This window comes from Narcine bancroftii, chromosome 3 (assembly GCF_036971445.1).
Source record: "Narcine bancroftii isolate sNarBan1 chromosome 3, sNarBan1.hap1, whole genome shotgun sequence".
Classification (NCBI taxonomy): domain Eukaryota; kingdom Metazoa; phylum Chordata; class Chondrichthyes; order Torpediniformes; family Narcinidae; genus Narcine; species Narcine bancroftii.
Genome location: NC_091471.1, coordinates 109,477,092 through 109,497,134, shown reverse-complemented (window position 1 = coordinate 109,497,134; position 20,043 = coordinate 109,477,092). Strand labels below are relative to the sequence as shown.

Sequence of the window (20,043 nt, the reverse complement as noted above, 5' to 3'; positions counted from 1 at the left end):
GAAGTCACCCCACGACCACCACCCCACCCCACGACCACCACCCCACCACCACGACCACCACCCCACGACCACCACCCCACCCCACGACCACCACCCCACCCCACGACCACCACCCCACCCCACGACCACCACCCCACCCCACGACCACCACCCCACCCCACGACGTCCGCCTTCCCTCTTGGTTGGTGTTCACGATTCCCCCGCTCAACCTTCAATGAAACCAATCAATCGTGTCATTGAATGGTCTGGTTCTGACCCCCTTCACACAACCACCCAACGTGCCTCCCGCGTCCACCGTGCCCTTCTCGCAGACGTCTCCCGCCCCGCCGCGACGTGATCTCGCGATGTTTGGCGCTCTTCCCGTCACGGTGTCTTTGCGAGGTGGAGGAAGCGGGGATGGGTCCAGTGGGAATGAATGAGGAAAAGTGAAGGCGGTGTGGGTTATGAGCGGCTGGGAAGTGGGGCGGCGGACCCTCGTCACCGGCAGAAAGACCCACAGGTGAGAAGGAGAGCGCCAGGCGCACCCCTCAGCGAGGACGGGCGAGACGCCGGCGGTTCAGCGGGCCGGATGGTCAGGGCGCTGGGGGAAATTGGATGTGGTCGGTGCTCACGGCGCCAGGACCTGCTCCACCCGAGATGAATGGTCGATCTTTACCAGGCCGAACAGCCCTGGTTCACCACCTCCCTGCGAAGCAGAGCTCTCCTAGGCCGCTGGTGCATCCTATCCCCTCTGCATTGTCCCACCCCGACCTCCGCCTCTGCCACGGCCTGAAAGAACATTCCGGACTCAGCAGACCAACCTGATGTGTTGAGAGGTGAATTGTCCGATGCTTCGGATGATGAATATATAGAGAGAACAAACCTCTTTATCGGGAAACAAAACTGGAACTCGACACCACAGGGAATAAATGAGTCAAAGAGTATCTATTTGGAAAGCTAAGAGTGTGGGAGATGGGAATGGGGGAAATTAACTGGAACGGGAAGAGTTTGCAGTGGAGTAGATATGTTCTAAGTAATCCTTTTCTACCGGCAGTTGTGCAGGAAGTTCTATTTTTTTTGTGAAGTTCTGTGAACAGAAGAGCAACTGACCAAAGTGAAAATTGAAACTTTACCACATGGAATCCCAAAAATGTCCCCTCATAACCATACAGTATTTGTCATCAGACACTAACAGGCAAATATTTTCTCTGGGTCTTAATTTTCTTTTAATCTGCTACAATTCACCAATACATTAATATTCACCTGGTGCTCTTGAATGGACCTATTTTATCTGCATCTTTTGATTTAGTATCTACCATCTTCAGATTGCAAACTCCAGTGAAAAAAATTAAGTTGCTCAAAAAGCAAAAAAGATAAAGCTTGAATCACTGCTCACAGGTTACATCGTCTGAATTTAAACATTCACCGCTTGTAGCTCTCAACTCGTTCCACACTCCACCACTCTTGGGGTGAAGAAGTAAGTTCTCCCTAAACTTTTCCCCTATCACTCTTAACCAATGTCCTCTGGTTTGTATCTCACTTGCCCCATGAGTGTAGTCTTGAGTGAAGTACCAATTTCCATAAAGTGGCATAGTGTGCTTGGCTCCCATTTCATTTGTTTGTGCTGGACATGGTTCTAAAATGTGATCCCTTTCATTGCAGCTAGTAATCCTCAACAATATGTCTCCAATAATAATGTTATGATCTTTATCTCAGTAGTCACCTACATTAAAAATGCCATTGGTCCAGTCTTTCAGCTTCCTTTTGTTTTGCTTTTTTATTGCGTTTGTCAGTTTTTGACATATTTTCTGCAAAGACTCCAAATAATTTTTTTGTTCAGTAGTGTACCTAGGTTTGGAGTAGTTTATACATACCAGGTGTTAGCAATTTTATGGCAATAACTGAAACCCTTGTATCCTCTTGGCTCTAAATACAAGCATCTCATGAAGTTCACAGTACTCAGAGTAAGACCATCTATTAATTTCTGCAAATCTCACATTCCATGGTTTCATTAGCCAAATATCTGTGTAATCACTTTTAACTCTGTATTTTTCAGACTTTATTCATTGTTCTCTCTCCTCTCCCATGGAAAACTGCCTTTGTCATTCTTTGCAGTTATTTTTTTCATGTAATTGAAGCAAATTCTTCTCTGTGCAGCAGTTCTGAAGGATTCAAGGTGTATTGTTTATCAATATCCTGGCTTTATCACTGTATTTACAGTAGCATCACATGATCTTTCCCAAGCATTTTTCTTATTTTCATTTGTTTGAGCCTGATTTCTCCGGTTGTAGCTCCAACAATTGTTTCTCATCTTACCCCTGTAACTTGACTCAGGGTTGCCAAAATGATCTGCTGTTGGCCTTCTCATATTACCTCATCATGCTGAGGTATTACATTTAAGGTAATTTAAGGCGCCTGCAAGCTCACACCAAGACACAAGAGAAACTTGTCCGTGAACTACTCTTTGCAGATGATGCCGCTTTAGTTGCCCATTCAGAGCCAGCTCTTCAGCGCTTGACGTCCTGCTTTGCGGAAACTGCCAAAATGTTTGGCCTGGAAGTCAGCCTGAAGAAAACTGAGGTCCTCCATCAGCCAGCTCCCCACCATGACTACCAGCCCCCCCACATCTCCATCGGGCACACAAAACTCAAAACGGTCAACCAGTTTACCTATCTCGGCTGCACCATTTCATCAGATGCAAGGATCGACAATGAGATAGACAACAGACTCGCCAAGGCAAATAGCGCCTTTGGAAGACTACACAAAAGAGTCTGGAAAAACAACCAACTGAAAAACCTCACAAAGATAAGCGTATACAGAGCCGTTGTCATACCCACACTCCTGTTCGGCTCCGAATCATGGGTCCTCTACCGGCACCACCTACGGCTCCTAGAACGCTTCCACCAGCGTTGTCTCCGCTCCATCCTCAACATCCATTGGAGCGCTCACACCCCTAACGTCGAGGTACTCGAGATGGCAGAGGTCGACAGCATCGAGTCCACGCTGCTGAAGATCCAGCTGCGCTGGATGGGTCACGTCTCCAGAATGGAGGACCATCGCCTTCCCAAGATCGTATTATATGGCGAGCTCTCCACTGGCCACCGTGACAGAGGTGCACCAAAGAAAAGGTACAAGGACTGCCTAAAGAAATCTCTTGGTGCCTGCCACATTGACCACCGCCAGTGGGCTGATAACGCCTCAAACCGTGCATCTTGGCGCCTCACAGTTTGGCGGGCAGCAGCCTCCTTTGAAGAAGACCGCAGAGCCCACCTCACTGACAAAAGGCAAAGGAGGAAAAACCCAACACCCAACCCCAACCAACCAATTTTCCCTTGCAACCGCTGCAATCGTGTCTGCCTGTCCCGCATCGGACTGGTCAGCCACAAACGAGCCTGCAGCTGACGTGGACTTTTTACCCCCTCCATAAATCTTCGTCCGCGAAGCCAAGCCAAAGAATTAGGGAAAATACAAGTTGAAAATTATATTGTGTTTTGGACAGTGTGAATTATTTGAAAGAGCAATTTAAAATTCAACAGTAGCTTTCAAAAGGAAATTGTGCTTGAAATAAAAAGAATGAGCTACAATGATGTGAGTGTTTTCAAAGGTTTAGCAACAGTCTGGTTGGGCTGAATGGTCATGTTCTGTATGATTCTATGCCCTGAGAGTTTGTATAATACCCAATTATAAATGAGCTCTAATTAAACTTTGAGGTAAAGCCATTTTTTAACATATAATGCACTCTAACGACTCTCCACTCTGGCTACAACTGCTTTGGTACCTGATTTTATGATCTTGTGTTCTCTTTGTTAAGGTTATTATCAGCCAACTTCTGTTAAAATTATCACTTGAAGTCTTTTGAGATTTTCTTCTGAATTTATTAACACGTGGTACGTCCTCTGTTGAGCAGCCTCACACCTGACTCCCATCTTTTTGTCTTCTAATTTTTTCTTGTTAAATATTTCAGAGCTTAGAATCTACTTTTATTCCTCTCCCTAATGTTGAACCCATTTGTTTCTTTGTTCATTATAAGTTTTTCAATATTTGTTGTGAATAACTCTCTCATTCTCACTGCTGCGATTTTTTTTTTTCCCCCAAGGTTTAAATAACTCTTGATGCTTTCCAATTAAAAGTCTTTGCCTGTTCAGTTAAAATCTCTTTACACAATTACAAGTTATCTTGATTAATTCTGGTAGGATCTTACTCGAAAATTATGGTATTTGGATTGTTTCTCAAGTAATAAACCATTTATTTTTTTCTCTTATCAAGTTTAGTGAGTTTGAAATAAAATTACTTTCAAAAGCTGAAAAACCACTGTTTATAATTTTAAATATCTTGGCATTGTTGAACATCAGCCTGCGGCTATTTCATGGCCAGTACTTCTATATAAAATGAAAGAGCAAATATATTAATTTGAAACATTAAGTACAGATTGGCAGTAGGAATGTCAGTTGTAAATGCTTTCTTCCTCGTTGTATCTTGGACTATATTATTTACAATCATGTTTTTTTTAATGAACTTAATCTTGTTAAATAAATAACGTGAATGACCAAATAGTTTAATTGAATCTTGTGGCTATGCTGAATGACTTCCTCATGACTTTCTCATGATAGACATGAATGTGAGGCCCTGCCTCAAGAAGGCAGCGTCATTAAGGACCCCATCACCCTCATCACAATCTCTTCTCGCTGCTCAGCACCTCTAGATTTAAGAACTTTTTTCCCCAATGGTTATCAGGCTCTTGAATTGCTATTAGGCAATTACTCCCCTAACTATTCTTGGAGCACAAAAAGATCAGTCTGCACTACTGAACTCACTTGTTTTTCTTACACTAACTGTTAACTCTGAATGTTTATTGTATATCTTTTAGAACCATAGAATATTGCAGCACAGAAACAGGCCCCTTTGGCCGTTCTAGTCTACGCTGAACCATTTTTTTGTCTTGTCCCACTGACCTGCAGCCAGCCTACAGCCATCTGTACCTCTCCCATCCATGTGTCTGTCCAAATTTTTCTTAAATATGAGCATTGAGCCCACATTCACCACTTCAGCTCTCAGCTTGTTCCACACTCCACCACTCTAGGGGTGAAGAAGTTCTCCCTAAACTTTTCCCCTATCACTCTTAACCAATGTCCTCTGGTTTGTATCTCACTTGCCCCATGAGTGTGGTCATACATTTCCTGTTCCTCAGCTCCACCCATATACCCTTAGTAGACGAGCCCTCTGGTCTTCTTGCCTCAGCACAGCTGTGATATTTTCCCTGAAGAGCAATGCCACTCCTCCCCCTTTTATTCTCCCTCCACCTTGTTCTATCGCATCTAAAGCAATGGAACTCAGAACATTGAACTGCCAGTCCTGCCCCTCCTGCAACCAAGTTTCACTAATGACCACAATGTCATAATTCCACGTGCTCTAAGCTCATCTGCCTTTCGTACAATACTTGCATTGAAATTGATGCACCTGAGATAATTTCCACCACATACAAACCATTAACTTCTCACAATCTATTTCCTCCTTCACTCCTCTATCTGGCACTCTGGTTCCCATCACCCTGCAAATCTAGTTTAAATCCACTAGCAGCACTAGCAATCCTTCCAGCAAGAATATTAGTTCCCCTCCAGTTCAGATGCAAACCATTCTGTTGAACCAGCTCCCACCTTCCCTTGAAGAGAGCTCAATGATCCAGAATCCTGAAGCCCTCCCTCCTTCACCATGTCTGTAGCTATGTGTTAAGCTGCACTATCTTCCTATTTCTAACCTCACTAGCACATGGCATGGGTAATAATCCTGAGATCACAACCCTGGAGATTCTGTCCTTCAACTCTCCTTGCAGGACTTCCTCATCCTTCCTATCCATGTCATTGGTCCCTACATGGACCACGACATCTGGCTACTCAACCTCCCTCCTGAGAATGCCGTGAACTTCATCCTCGATATCTGGGAATCTCAATCCCGTCCACAGAATCTATTGTTTATCCCCCTAACTATGGAATCCCCTATAACTGCCTGTTCCCTGCACTGCCTGTTCCCTCTCCTGACTCACCCATCTACCCTCCACCTTCCTCCTAGGTGTGATGATGTCTCTATAACTCTTGTCTGTCACCCCCTCTGCCTCCCAAATGATCAGAGGTTCATCCAACTCCAGGTCCAATTCCTTAACTTGGCTTGTCAGGAGCTGCAGCTGGATGCACTTCTTATAGATGAAGTCATTAGAGATAGTGCTGGCTTCCTTGACGAGCCACATTCTGCAAGAGGAACATTCCCCTGCCTTGGCTGTTGTTCCCACTGTTTATGTTTACTATCTTTCTATACTGGAACAGTTTATACTTTTTCAAAAAAGTATCCTCTTGGTAAACAAGAATTTTGGTGCATGTATACATTGAGCTTTGTATGTATATCAAACTGATTATCATTTTCATATTTTTTGGTAAGGAGGCTCAGAATGGAATTGGATTTGTCTTTTGAAACCTTATAAATTTCTCTTTCCAACTAGCTAAGTTTATTCTTTGCAACCTAAACCTTTACGATGTACATTTCCAGTTTTTCTTGATGCTCAGTCCAACCCACGCAGGTATATAGCATTTAATAGAAATGTTCTACACCTTCATTGAAAGTGTGAAGCTTCATTGACCTTAATTCTCTGGGTTTTGATAAATTAGTTCAGCATTTGATAATGTGCAGTAGGATACCTTTTTTTTGTTATCTGCCTTAATGGCAACATTTTAAAATTGTGATGTGTATTTTATTTAAATGTTGGATTTGTGCTTCTTGTTACTTATATTTGGAAATGCTGTATTATCTGCACCATAATTAAGAGAAATTGATGGAAATACTCATCAGCAAATGTGGGAGGAAAAGGAATTAAAATTTCAGGGCTGCAAACTTCAGAATTAAGAAAAGAGAAATAAAGCATGTTCTATGTTGCTGAAGGGAGAGGATGCAGAGAAGAGAATGAATACTTTCAATAAAATGATGACTATGAGTGACTGTTTATGGTTGTGGTGCCAACTAAGGAAGGATGATAAAGATTTGTTGATTGTAGTTGACTTGCCTGGTGAGGTGAATAGATTGAGATGATGAAAATAAATGGAATTGTGAGATGCCAACACAGTGCAAATGTTAAAAAAAATTGAAATAAAAACAAAATGGTAAAAGTATGTAGTATTTTAAGTAGGATTGTTGAAAGGCAATTGTGGAGTTATCATTACAGATTGTTGATCTATCATCAGACCTGGGTGTAATTTGGTTTATTGTTCTATATTTTATTGGGGAAGCATTTATTGATTAGTATTGCACTGACTGTGAAAGTTTGTATTGAAGATTTCATTTGTTTTTTTAATATATTTTAAATGTCTACACTATATTTGCAATTAGTTAATATAACAATAAAATTCAAAAATTACACTACATGATTCTTGTAATTCCCCCTTCCCTAATCCCCATAAAGAAATTTTTTAACAAGTATAGAAATATAAAAGTTTTTTTTTAAAAGAAAAAGAAAGGAAAATCTTCAAGGATTGCTCTGAGATGCACAAGGAAACACACAAGACATAACCAATCTTTTATCTAATCAATTTAGAGAGGCTCTCTATAGGCCTCAAGGGAAAGGAAGAAGACTATTACATAAATAATGCCTAATGTTTGCATATATGGGCACTATATTTGCAAAAATATACCATGGTTATTTCTCAAATTGTATGTAATTTTCTCCAAAGGAATACAACTCTGAATTTCTGCATTTCATCTTTCCATACCCAAATGTGAGTCTGGTTTCCAAGTAATTGTAATGCATTTTCTTGCCCCTGCTAGTGCAATTTTAACAAATTCCACTTGATTATATTGCTAACTTTAATTTACGTCTCGTCCCTTGTATATTCCCCAATAAAAATAAATCTGGATTTTGAAGAAATGCAACATTTGTAACCTGCTCTAAAAAGTTCCCTAATTCCACCCAAAACTTCCTTACTTTGGGACATGACCATGTTGAATGCAAGGAAGTCCCCACTTCAAGACCACATCTAAAACATTGAATCAATGTATCTGATTTAATTCTATTCAATTTTTGCAGCGTAAGGTATAACTGAGGTAAAAAATTATACTGAACTAATCTATTACCTTACATTAATAGTATTAGTCATACAATCCCGGCTTAGCTCTGGCCATCTTCGTTCATTAATTGTAATATTCACATCTGTTTCCCACCTTTGTTTAGATTTATAAACTCCATGTTTAGGAATTCCTGTTTGTAATAAAAGGAATATTATAGAAATATTTTTTTAATACTGCTTTTTCTAATGAGATTTTCCATTTCACTACAAATAGGTAATGTCATAGCTGAACCCAGCTTTTCTCTTAAATATCCTCTCAATTGGAAATAACAGAAAAGATTATTACTGGATATCCCATAAGGGATAAATTACATCAATTGATCTTGTTCATTACAATCTTCAATATTCTTTATCCCTTTACAGGTTCAAATACTTAAAACTGATTATTCTTTGAAAAAAGTCCAAGATCATTTTGAAATAACAGTGTTTTGGGCAACACACCTTCCTTAATTCCAATTTCATCATTTATTTTACTCAAACATTAATTAAATGCTTTTCTTTTACACCAACTATTAATTTTGAATGCCATTTATATATAAACTCTTCTGCTACACTCTCTCTTATTTTTTACAATTCTATTTTGACCCATGCTGGTTTTCTCTCCTTTAAAAAAAGTAGGAAATCTCATTGAGCTGCTTGATAAAAATTCTTGAAATTCGGAAGTTGTAATCCACCAAATTCATACCTCCATGTTAATTTTTCTATGGAAATTCTTGACGTTTTACCTTTCCAGAGAAATTTTCTTACATATTTATTTAGATCCTTAAAATTTTTTGAGGTAATAATATTGACAAAGTTTCATTTGTTGAATGCAAATTAATCCTCATTACATTGCCTCTGGTGCACTGTCATCTGTTCCTTCTGTGTTATTGGCCTAATTGCACTTATATGTGGCTTTAATTTTGGAATGTTCTGTATGTAACATCACTCTATTCTAGCAAGGTTAAAAAAAAAGAAAAATTGTATTCTAATATAGGTGCCTAACCTTTTATCCAGGATCGTCAGGACTGACCATCTTTCTTACCCATAATCCCCCATGCAACTGGAACCTCTCTGGCGCTGGCAGAGGGGTTCCAGCTGCATGGGAGATTATGGTTAACAATGCCGTCGCCAGCTGCTGCTGCGAGTGAACTCTGAGCCTGGCAGCACTGCACACTTGCTGCCGTGTCGGGTATTAGTGGGCGGGGGGGGGGGCGACGGATGAACAACTGTGGGTAGGGGGAAATGGCCAGGGATGGGGACTAGGAGCGATAAAGGGTTATGCATATATAATCTACTCAACAATTGACTCTGTAAACTACCAGATATATTGTTTGAACAATGAGTTTTTATTGCTAAATTCAAGTTATTTTCTCCACAGAAAAGTTTGTCTACTGAAAGCTGCATGAATATGTTTCTTGGACTGGTGCAAAAACCATGGCACACAGTGTGCCAGTTTTATCTCCGACATTATGCTATCAGATCTGGTTGGACGCAATATGGTGAGTAACATGTACTTAGAGGATATTGGTATACTATTCTTTGTTTTGTAGTCTGAGTCAACAGTTATAGTGTCAGTGATTACTTTTATTTGTTATGATGATGGAAGTTGCTTTGTTGCCTGATATTTTCTTTTTATCTTTTTCATTGGTAACAGATTATCAAAAATATCTGGTGGTTTGTGTCCAAACGCAAATGATCATGCATGAGAACTAGAGAAGTCATTATTAATTGAAGACTATACCACTAAAACATCAGTATGCTTTCTGTGGCAACATATTAGGAAGATATAATTAAAGTATAATTGTGATGTAATGAAATTTTGTTGAAATAATTTTAAATTAAATTTAAAGTTAGACATACAAGGTCTGACCATAGGTCAAGGTTTACAGGCCCTTTTGGTCCAATATCCTTTGCTACCAAATTGACCTATTTCTTCCAGTACGTTTTAAATGGCGGGAAGAAACTGGAGCACATGGAGGAAACACACGCAGACATGGAGAGAACGTGCTAACTCCTTGCAAACTGCGTGGGATTTGAACCCTGGTCCTGATTGCTGGGGCTGTAACAGTGATGCATTAACCATGCCACCCTATGGTAAATTGTAAAACATCTCTGGATGTTCTGTACACAGTATAGGATAGGATAATATATTGTGCAAAAGGATAGTAAGGATCAAAATTGGTCGCCTTGAACATCAGAGTGGTTGGCTATGTATGGAGCCAAAAGGAGTGATTTTAAATGGGTTTTTTTTGCATCAATATTCACTCAGGAAACTAGCACAGAGTTGAGGGAAGTAAGGAAAATGAGCAATGAGGTCATGGAGCCTATACAAATTAAAGAGGAGGAAGTGGTTGCTGTCTTAAAGCAAATAAGGGTGGATAAATTTTCAGTCCCTGACAACATATCTTGAAAGAGGCTAGAGCAGAAATTGCAGGTAGAAATATTTTAAAAAGTCTTTAGTCATGTTTGTGCTGCCAGAGGATTGGAGGGTAGCTCACATTGTTCCATTGTTTAAAACAGGCTTCAAAACTAACGCTGGAAATCATAGGCCACTGAGCCTGATGTCAGTAGTAGGTAAATTATTGCAAGGTGTTCTAAGAGATCGGATATACAATTATTTAGATAGTAAGAAAATAATTAGGGATAGGCAACTTGGTTTTGTGCGTGGTAGGTCATGTTTAACCAACCGAGTAGTGCTTTTCAAAGAGGTTACCAGGAAAGATGATGAAAGAAAGGCTGTGGACATTGTCTTCATGGACTTTAGTAAGGCCTTTGACAAGTTTCTACATGGGAGATTAGTCAGGAAGGTTCAGATGCTCGGAATTCACGGTGAAGTAGTAAACTGGATTCAATAATGACTGGACGGGAGAAGCCAAAGAGTGGTGGTGGATGATTGCTTTTCAGTCTGGAGGCCTGTGAATAGTGGTGTGCCTCAGGGATCAATGCTGGAATATTATTGTTTGTCATCTATATCAATAATGTGGATCAGCAAGTTTGCAGATGACAGAAGATTGGAGGCGTTGTGGACAGCGAAGAAGGTTTTCAAAGCTTGCAGTGGGATCTGGACCAGCTGGAAAAATGGGCTGAAAAATGGCAGATGGAGTTTAATGCACTTTGGAAGGACAAGCCAAGAAAAGACATGCACAATAAATGGTTGGGTACTGGGGAGTGTGATAAAATAGAGAATACAGATACATAATTCTCTGAAAGTGGCGTCACAGGTAGATAGGGTTGGAAAGTGAGATTTTGGCATATTGGCCTTCATAAATCAATGTATTGAGCATAAGAGTTGGGATGTTATGGTAAAGTTGTGTGAGACATTGGTAAGGCCAATTTTGGAGTATTATGTGCAGTTTTGATCACCTGCAGGAAGAAAACAGAAAGAGTGCAGAGAAGATGTAGTAGGATATTGCCCGGACTTCAGGAACTGAGTTACAGGGAAAGGTTAATTTGGTTAGGACTTTATTCTCTGGAGCATAGAAGAATAAGGGGAGATTTGATAGAGGTATTTAAAATTATGAGGGGCATAGAAAAGTAAATATTGGTAGACTTTTTCCACTGAGGGTAAGTGAGATACAAACCATAGGTCAAGGTTTAAAGATGAAAGGGGAAAAGTCTAGGGGGTACATAAGAGGGAACTTCGCGCAGAGAGTGGTTGGAGTGTGGAACAAGCTGCCAGCTGAAGTTGTGAATGTGGTATCAATTTTAACATTTAAGAAGAATTTGGAGAAGTATGTGGATGGTAAAATCATATTGAAATGCTGGAGGAACTCGGCCAGATTTTCATTATCCATAGGAGTCAAAGATTGAGAGTGGTGCGATTGGTGTAGCAGTTAGCATGAGTACATTGCCAGTGATTGGGGTTTGAATCCTGCATTGGCTGTAAGGAGCTTGTATGTTTTCCCCGTGTTTGTGCTCCAATTTCCTCCCACCATTCAAAACGTACCAGGGTTTTTAGCTTAATTGGGCAGCATGGACTTGTGGGCCGAAATGGCCTGTTACTCTGCTGTACGTCTAAATTTAAATTTCTATTGCTGATGTTTCGGGCCTGAGTCCTTCAAAGAATAAGCAGAAGGTACATGGTTGGGACAGGTGTGGGGGGGCTATGGACTGGGTGCAGGTCAGTGGGACTAGGCAGAGAAATCGTTTGGCACAGACTAGAAGGGGCTTGTTTCGGTGCTGTAATGTTCTATGGTCCTATGTGAATGCTTGGTAGAATTAATTGAAATATCGTTGTTCATGTGCAATGATAAATCGTACCTTCCTCTTAAAAACACAAATGGGTAATGTCGCTGGTAATGTAAAGCATTATTGGAGTGCCGAGTCATTGATCAGGAAATTTTTCCACCTGTGTAAGAATGGCTAGAAGAGGCATTGCAGAGAATTTGTGGCAAAGTACAGTCCTTCAATTTTCAACTGTAAATAACACCCAAAAAATCATACTCAATAGAATTGGCCTTCCACAAACAATCAAGCTCTGTGCTTGTTTTTGAAATGTTGTGCATCAACTAGTAATTTCTTCTTTACCAGTTTTGATTCTGGATCACTTGATATTTGCAATTCAGAATAGTTTCTTTTTCCTTTTTTAAATTAGTTTCCATATTTGCACATGACCTTCATTGGCAATTATGTTTTTTTAGATTGAAAGGAACATGTTTTAATGAGGGTTAAACTGATCTAAACTCCACTTTCCTGTTAGCTTCCCACAAATCCACAATTTTTGCTACTTAAACGAACTTAAAGACTATACAATACAAGAGAATAGGCGAGCCAATACCTGAAACAAAGTTCTGCAAGTTTCCCTCTTTTTACCCCACCTCAAGCCACCTGGAATTTTATTTGAGGTCACATCTCTTTATTTAAAACTGCAGAATATAGGTCTAATCTATTCAATCTATCTTCATAAGACAACCATTGATCACATAAGTTTATAAAATGAACCTTTGTTCGTGGCTTCTCTGCCAACAATATCTTTTGTTCAAAAGGGAGATTAATGCTGTTACCAATTCTCCAGGTAAGATTTCCCCAAAGGTCTTCATTTATAGCAAAACCTCCCTATTTTAATATTCCATCGCTCTAGCAAATAAGTGAAATATTCCATTTTACTTTTTTTTAATCACTCGCTGCACCCATATTCTAACAATCACTGTGCCTTGTACAAGGCAACTCTTAATCTCTCTGCCAACACCCAGTATTCAGGTGCTCAATGAAGCTATCTCTCAGTCTGTGTCCAGTCTCTCCATTTCTACAATTTCCGCCACCAAGAATGTAATCTCACCACTGGACCCCTCTGCCTTTCTCAGGGATCACTCTCTATGTGATTCACTCATCTTTCCCACCAATCGCTCCCTTAGTACCCACCCCTGTGACCACAGGAAATGCTATACTTGTGCCCACACTTCCTCCCTCATCACCATTCAGAGCTCCAAGCAAGTGAATTCACAGGGACCATCTACTGCATCCAGTGTTCTTGTTACGGCCTTGTCTCCCTACCTTTTTATTCAGATGCCTGCCTACTTTTGGCTCATACCTTGATGAAGAGCTCAGGCCTCAATGTTGGCTGTGTACCTTTGCCTCTTATGGACATTGTTCATTGACTTCAGATCAGCATTCAACAGTCACAACTCTGTGAAATCTCTTCGTAAGATGCTTACCCTGGCAAAGTTCTCCTTTGCTTTCTGAAGGGAGTTCTGTGGGATTCTCACTGCTCCCCATCTGTAATCCCTGCTGCTCCAAAGTTCAAACGCCTGCTGACATTTTTCCATACCTTGATAAAGGGCTCCAGTCTGAAATGTTGGTTATGTATTTTTACCTTTGCCATATAAAGGACTGCTTGACCAGCTGAGTTTCTCCAGCTTTGTGTTTTTACTTTTACATATCTCAGAAGCTGGTGGATAGACTGTCTTTGCTGGGACTTGGTACCCCTCTCTGCCACTGGATCCTGGACTTTGTGATTGAAAGGCCACAATCTGTCTGCATTGACAGCAAAACCTCAAGCCATATCACACTGAGCATTGATGCACCTCAAGGTTGTGTATTCAGTCCGCTGTAGTTTACAATTGTACTGCCACATTCAGCTCCAACAGAATCATTAAGTTTGCAGATGACACAGTGGTAGTTGGCCTCATCAGCAACCATGGTGTCGACATACAGAGAGGAGATTGAAAGGTAGTACAGTGATGCAAGAACGACAACCTGAGCTTCAGTGTAGACAGGACAAAGGAGTTCATTGTGGCCTTCAGGAAGACATAGGACCACTTAACGCTATATCAGTGGCTCTGTAGAGAGAATGGGGAGCATCTTTATGCTTGGTGTCCATTTAAAGAATGACCTATTCTGGATCCACAACACCTCCTCATTTGTCAGGAAGTCACAGCAGTGCCTATACTTCCTATGGAGGTTGTGGAGGGCAAAGCTACCAGCCACCATTTGAACAACATTTCACAGGAGCACAATAGAGAGTGTCCTGGCTAGCTCCATCATAATGTGGTATGGTAGCTGCAAAGCATCAGATTGGAGGTCAGTGCAGAGGGTGATTAAAACTGCTGAGAAGATCACTGGAGTCTCTCTTCCCTCTATTCACAATATCTACAGGGAGTGGTGCTTAAAGAGGGCTCAGAGAATCATTGAGGACACTTACCATATAGCCTGCAGTATCTTTGAGACACTACCTTCAAGGAAGAGGTATAGGAACATAAAAACCTGGACTGCCAGGTTGGGAAATAGTTTCTTTCCACAGGTGATGAAACTGTTGAACAAACAATCCTAAAAACCAGTAGATTACTTTTATGTATGTTTTGGATTGCTGTGCTTTTCAGTTGTTAGTGTATTGCGTGGCTGAGTGTGCACAATGGTCCTGAAATATGCTGTTTCATTGGGTTGTACAATCAGATGACAATAAACTTGAACCTGCTGAATTTCTCCAGCACTCCAATCACAAGGTCTGCAGACTTTACTTCACTCAATTATATTTTTCCTACTAAACTTGGACTTGCCCACATTTCACTTCAAATACTTTGTCAAATGTTACACATTGTCATTTTATTGTTATGTTTTATTTGTTTTTCACATACTAGATGAATAAAAGCTTCTCTGATGTTCTGCCATGAAGTAATTTAATCTACTTCAAGTCAAGTCACCTTTATTTTTTGTTTATACCATAACTACTTAATGCAATGCTCAGTAAAGACAGGATGGTGTTTCTCCAGGACCATGGAGCAGAATTACATAAATAGGAATTAAATATTAAGTCATAATGCAATAAAAATCTATGATAAACTAGTACACACATGTTCTAGGAATTGAGGAGCCTGATCGCTTGGGGTGGGGGGGGCAGGGGGGGGGGAACTGTTGCACAATCTGGATGTGTGGGTCCGAATGCAACAGTACCTCCTTCCAGATGGCAGAAGGAAGAAAAGTTAACGAGGGGTGTGAGAAGTCCTTCACGATGTTATTTGCCTTCCGTGTGCATCATGTGTTGTAGATGTCCGTCATGATAGGAGGAAAGTCCCCAATAATCTTCTCCTCTGACTCTACTATTTTCTGCAGGATCTTAACAGTCAGAGGTTGTACAGTTTTCAAACCAGGTGGTGATACAATTGCTCAGTATGCTCTCAATGTATCCTCTGTAGAATGTAGTGAGGATGGAGGGTGGGAGATGAACTTTCCTCAGCCTTTGCAGCAAATAGAGACGCTGCTGGGTTTTCTTGGCTATGGAGCTGGTGTTGAGCCACCAGGTGAGATTCTCCACCAAGTGCACACCAAGAAACTTGGTACTCTTGACAACCTCAATGGTCGAGTTGTCAATGGTCAGCAGAGAGTGATTTTCGCCTCCTTCCCACCCGCCCCCCCCACCTCACTCCCGGGGCCTCGGGGCCTCCTGAAGTTGACAACCATCTCTTGTTTTATTAGCATTCAGATGCAGGTTGTTGGCTCTGCACCAGTCCATTAGCAGCTGTACCTCATCTCTGTATTGTTCTTCTCTGCCTACTTTCTCCTTAATATAGCCTCTGAATATTTTGTTCATTATCATCCATGAACATTTCTCATATTGTGTACACTATTGACATGATGTACTGTAGGTTTCAGATTCATGTTTGAATTTTATGAGCAAATTAATCTGAATTAATAATGTCATACAGTGCAGAACCATGGCAGTCTGAATTTTTTTTTCTTTTTAAATGTTGGAAAATACAACCCATTAAAATTAGCCCTGATACTGTCACTTAATGGTTCAATAATATTTTTTGTGGATTGAAACATTTTTTTTAAATCGAGTCTGGCCTATGCAATTCCTGTTCCACACCAAATTCATTCTTCATACCTCTGTTATTCAGGTTTATTAAACTGTTAAGGTAAACTTGAAGATCAAGTCAAGTTTTTTTGAATATTTTATTTTTCATTTTCCATAAATACATTCACACAATCTTTAAACATTTGTACACGTCACATATGTTAAATATCTACAAAATCCCCCCACCCCCCAGAAATACAAAAATATAATTTCACATACAGTCAGAGCACTCATTTTTCATAATTCTCTTACAGGGCTATCACATTGTTATATACATTGAAGGGTCAAATTTATAATTGGACCTCTACATAATCTAAATATAGTTGCTATATCTTAATGAATTGTCATTTATTCTTTAAGTTGAAAGTAATTTTCTCCATGGGTAACTCCGCGGCCCATCGATCAATAAGAAGAGGAAAGCTGAATTTCCAAGTGATTGCTATACACTTCTTGGTCACAACCAGAACTACTTTAACAAAATGAATCTGAAATTTAGTCATGTCCATAAAGTTGCCTAGAAGATACAGCTCTGAGTTGCATGGGAAAGTCACTCCTGTTACACTTGTTAGTGTTTCAGTGATATCATACCAGAATGGTCTTACCTTTGGCAGTATCTAAAAAGGTTCCAAATTCAATGCCACATCTGAAGCACATTTCAAATATTTCAGATTTTGATTTATGCAGTTTTTGTGGCATGAGATATAATTGATTTTTAAAAAAATTGTATTGAACTGGTCCATATCTCACATTGATTAGTGATGTAATTCTATTCCAAACACCAATCAGTCCCACACTCCTCTGGTACTATAACATCCAGGTCCAACTTCCACCTCTCTCTTTTAACCTTTGTAGGCCCAGCTTAGCACTTTCATCTTGGAGAACAAAATACATCCTAGTTATAAATTTAGGTGCATTTCCCAGCCTAAGCATCCCTTCCACTTCATTACTTGAAGATGGGACCATTGTGGAAGTATTTATTCGACAAATCATATTTCTGTTTTAGTTTTTCAAAGGACATAAGTAGCTCTTTCTCATGCCAAATATTTATTACCCAAATTCATGGGCAATAATTCTGGCACAGTAGTGCTTTTGGTAATACTCATGTCAAATTTTAATTATGTATTAAAATTAGGTTATCCATTTTTTTTAAATTAATTTAACATTCCATTTCTAAATAAAATCCTGCACTCTCTCTCTTTTCACTGTATATAATCCTATTTGGATCCTGAGGGAGAGCTTTCCTCTTCAAAAAAGGTTGAAAGGAACCTCCCCTGGACTGCTGAATAATATTTTTAAAAATCTGGCACTCATCACCCCCAATTTATATTCCCACATCATTTTCTCCATGGAGATCCGAGGTACTTTATTATTCCAAAGAAATTGTCTCTTATGACCATTGAGTATGTTTAAAAAAAATTCCAAGGCAACGACTGGAAGAGGTATGGCAGTCTCAGCATCACTTTCTTTTTCAACATTTAACTCTCCCAACTAAAGTAATAGGCTGTAGCTCTCTGCTGCGAAGAAATACACACACTTGCAGTCTGGGAGGTTAAGCTCTGACTTTATTGAGGCTGGAAATGCTCCTTTTATGCAGTTGGAGTTCCCGATGTTTGGTTGATTGGCTGACATCAGCCGCATTAATAACAAAAACGGGATTCCCGCCCATGGGAACATTCTTGCAAATGAATACTCTTCTTCCCCAGCCTGGTGTTGTTCTGTTAACTGTGCAGCCTGAGCAGCCCCATTTTAGGGCTGCTGGTCTTGTGCTGCCCCAGCTTCCAACCGTGTCAGTTCGCTATGCTAGGGGTTGTGTTAGTGAGTTATGCCGCTGTTTATTATCGCACATTATGCTGGCCTGAAATCTGCAGTTGCGGGCCGCCACAAGGCAAGTTTTTCCATCTTTGTAGATCGTCTTCTATCTTTCAAAGCAGAGGGAGATAATTAAGTCAATATAAATTTTATAAGTTATTATCTAATGTTATTCCTAAATATTTAATTCCTTCCAATTTCCATTTAAACCAACTTATCTTTTTTGGTATCTTTTATAATCAAAATTTATTGATGGCATAATTTTGCTTTTTTCCCAAAATAATTTTGTAACCAGAAACTCTTCCATATTTCTCTAGTGTGGTCTGTAGTCTGGCCAAAGACTCATCAGGGTCTGACAAATACAACAGCATATCGTCTGCAAACATAATGATTTTATGCTCTTCCTGGTCAACTTTGAATCCCTTTATGTCCAGATCCTTCCATATAACCTCTGCTAATGGTTCAATTGCCAAGCAAAGAGTCCTAGTGACAGTGGGCACCCCTGCCTCCTGGATCTACTCAAAGGAAACTTCAAGGACATCTGATCATTAGTAATAATTTTGGCTCATGATAAAGGGTTTTTATCCAGTTAATAAATATTCGGCTCATTCCAAACTTTTCTTATACTTTTAATATAAATGGCCACTCTAAATGATAACATAACATAACATAACAATTACAGCACGGAAACAGGCCATTAGGCCCTTCTAGTCCGCACCGAACCAAACACCCCTTTCTAATCCCACCTCCCTGCACAATGCCCATAACCCTCCATCTTCCTCTCATCCATATACCTGTCCAACCTTTTCTTAAATAATACAATTGACTCCGCCGCCACTATTTATCCCGGAAGATCATTCCACACAGCTACCACTCTCTGAGTAAAGAATTTCCCCCTCATGTTACCTCTAAACCTCTGCCCCTTAATTCTTAACTCATGTCCTCTTGTTTTAAACCTTCCTCCTCTTAACGGAAATAGTCTATCCACATCCATTCTGTCTATCCCTTTCATAATCTTAAATACTTCTATCAAATCCCCTCTCAACCTTCTACGCTCCAAAGAATAAAGACCCAATCTGTCCAATCTCTCCCCATACTCCAGATGCTTAAACCCAGGCAACATTCTGGTAAACCTTCTCTGCACTCTCTCCACTCTGTTTATATCCTTCCTATAATTAGGCGACCAGAACTGCACACAGAACTCCAAATTAGGCCGCACCAACGTCTTATACAATCTCAACATCACCTCCCAACTCCTATATTCCATGCAATGATTGATAAAGGCCAGCATACTAAAAGCCTTCTTCACCACCCTATTCACGTGAGTTTCTACCTTCAGGGAACGATGTACCGTCACCTCTAAATCTTTCTGCTCTTCTGTATTCCTCAATGCTCTCCCATTTACCACATATGTCCTATTCTGATTCTTCTTACCAAAATGAAGCACCTCACACTTATCAGCATTAAATTCCATCTGCCATTTTTCAGCCCACTTTTCTAAGCAGCCCAAATCCCTCTGCAATCCTTGAAAACCTTCTTCATTATCCACTATTCCACCTATCTTAGTATCGTCTGCATATTTACTAATCCAATTCACCACCCCATCATCTAGATCATTAATGTATATAACGAACAACAATGGGCCCAATACAGATCCTTGAGGCACACCACTGGTCACCGGCCTCCAACCTGACAGACAATTATCCACTACCACTCTCTGGCCTCTCCCTTTCAGCCAATGTTCAATCCATTTGACTATCTCAAAATTTATACCTAAAGACTGCACCTTCCTAACTAACCTTCCATGTGGTACCTTATCGAAGGCCTTACTGAAGTCCATATAGACAACATCCACTGCGCTACCCTCATCCACAT

The 20,043-nt window shown here is 40.3% G+C and overlaps 1 protein-coding gene across 3 annotated transcripts in view; it reads left to right on the top strand.

The window, feature by feature from the left end:
* Window positions 1-357: 357 nt before the first annotated feature.
* The window catches only part of slc30a9 (solute carrier family 30 member 9), a 125,367-nt gene continuing 105,681 nt past the window's right edge, over window positions 358-20,043 (top strand). The window contains exons 1-2 of one of the 3 annotated variants that reach the window (XM_069924790.1): window positions 358-499; window positions 9,445-9,565. In XM_069924790.1, coding sequence (XP_069780891.1) covers window positions 416-499; window positions 9,445-9,565 — 205 coding nt within the window. In that variant the 5' untranslated portion in view covers window positions 358-415. Of the gene's footprint in view, window positions 500-522; window positions 816-9,444; window positions 9,566-20,043 lie in introns of those variants that run through there. The other 2 variants (XM_069924792.1, XM_069924793.1) reach the window with 2 other exon arrangements.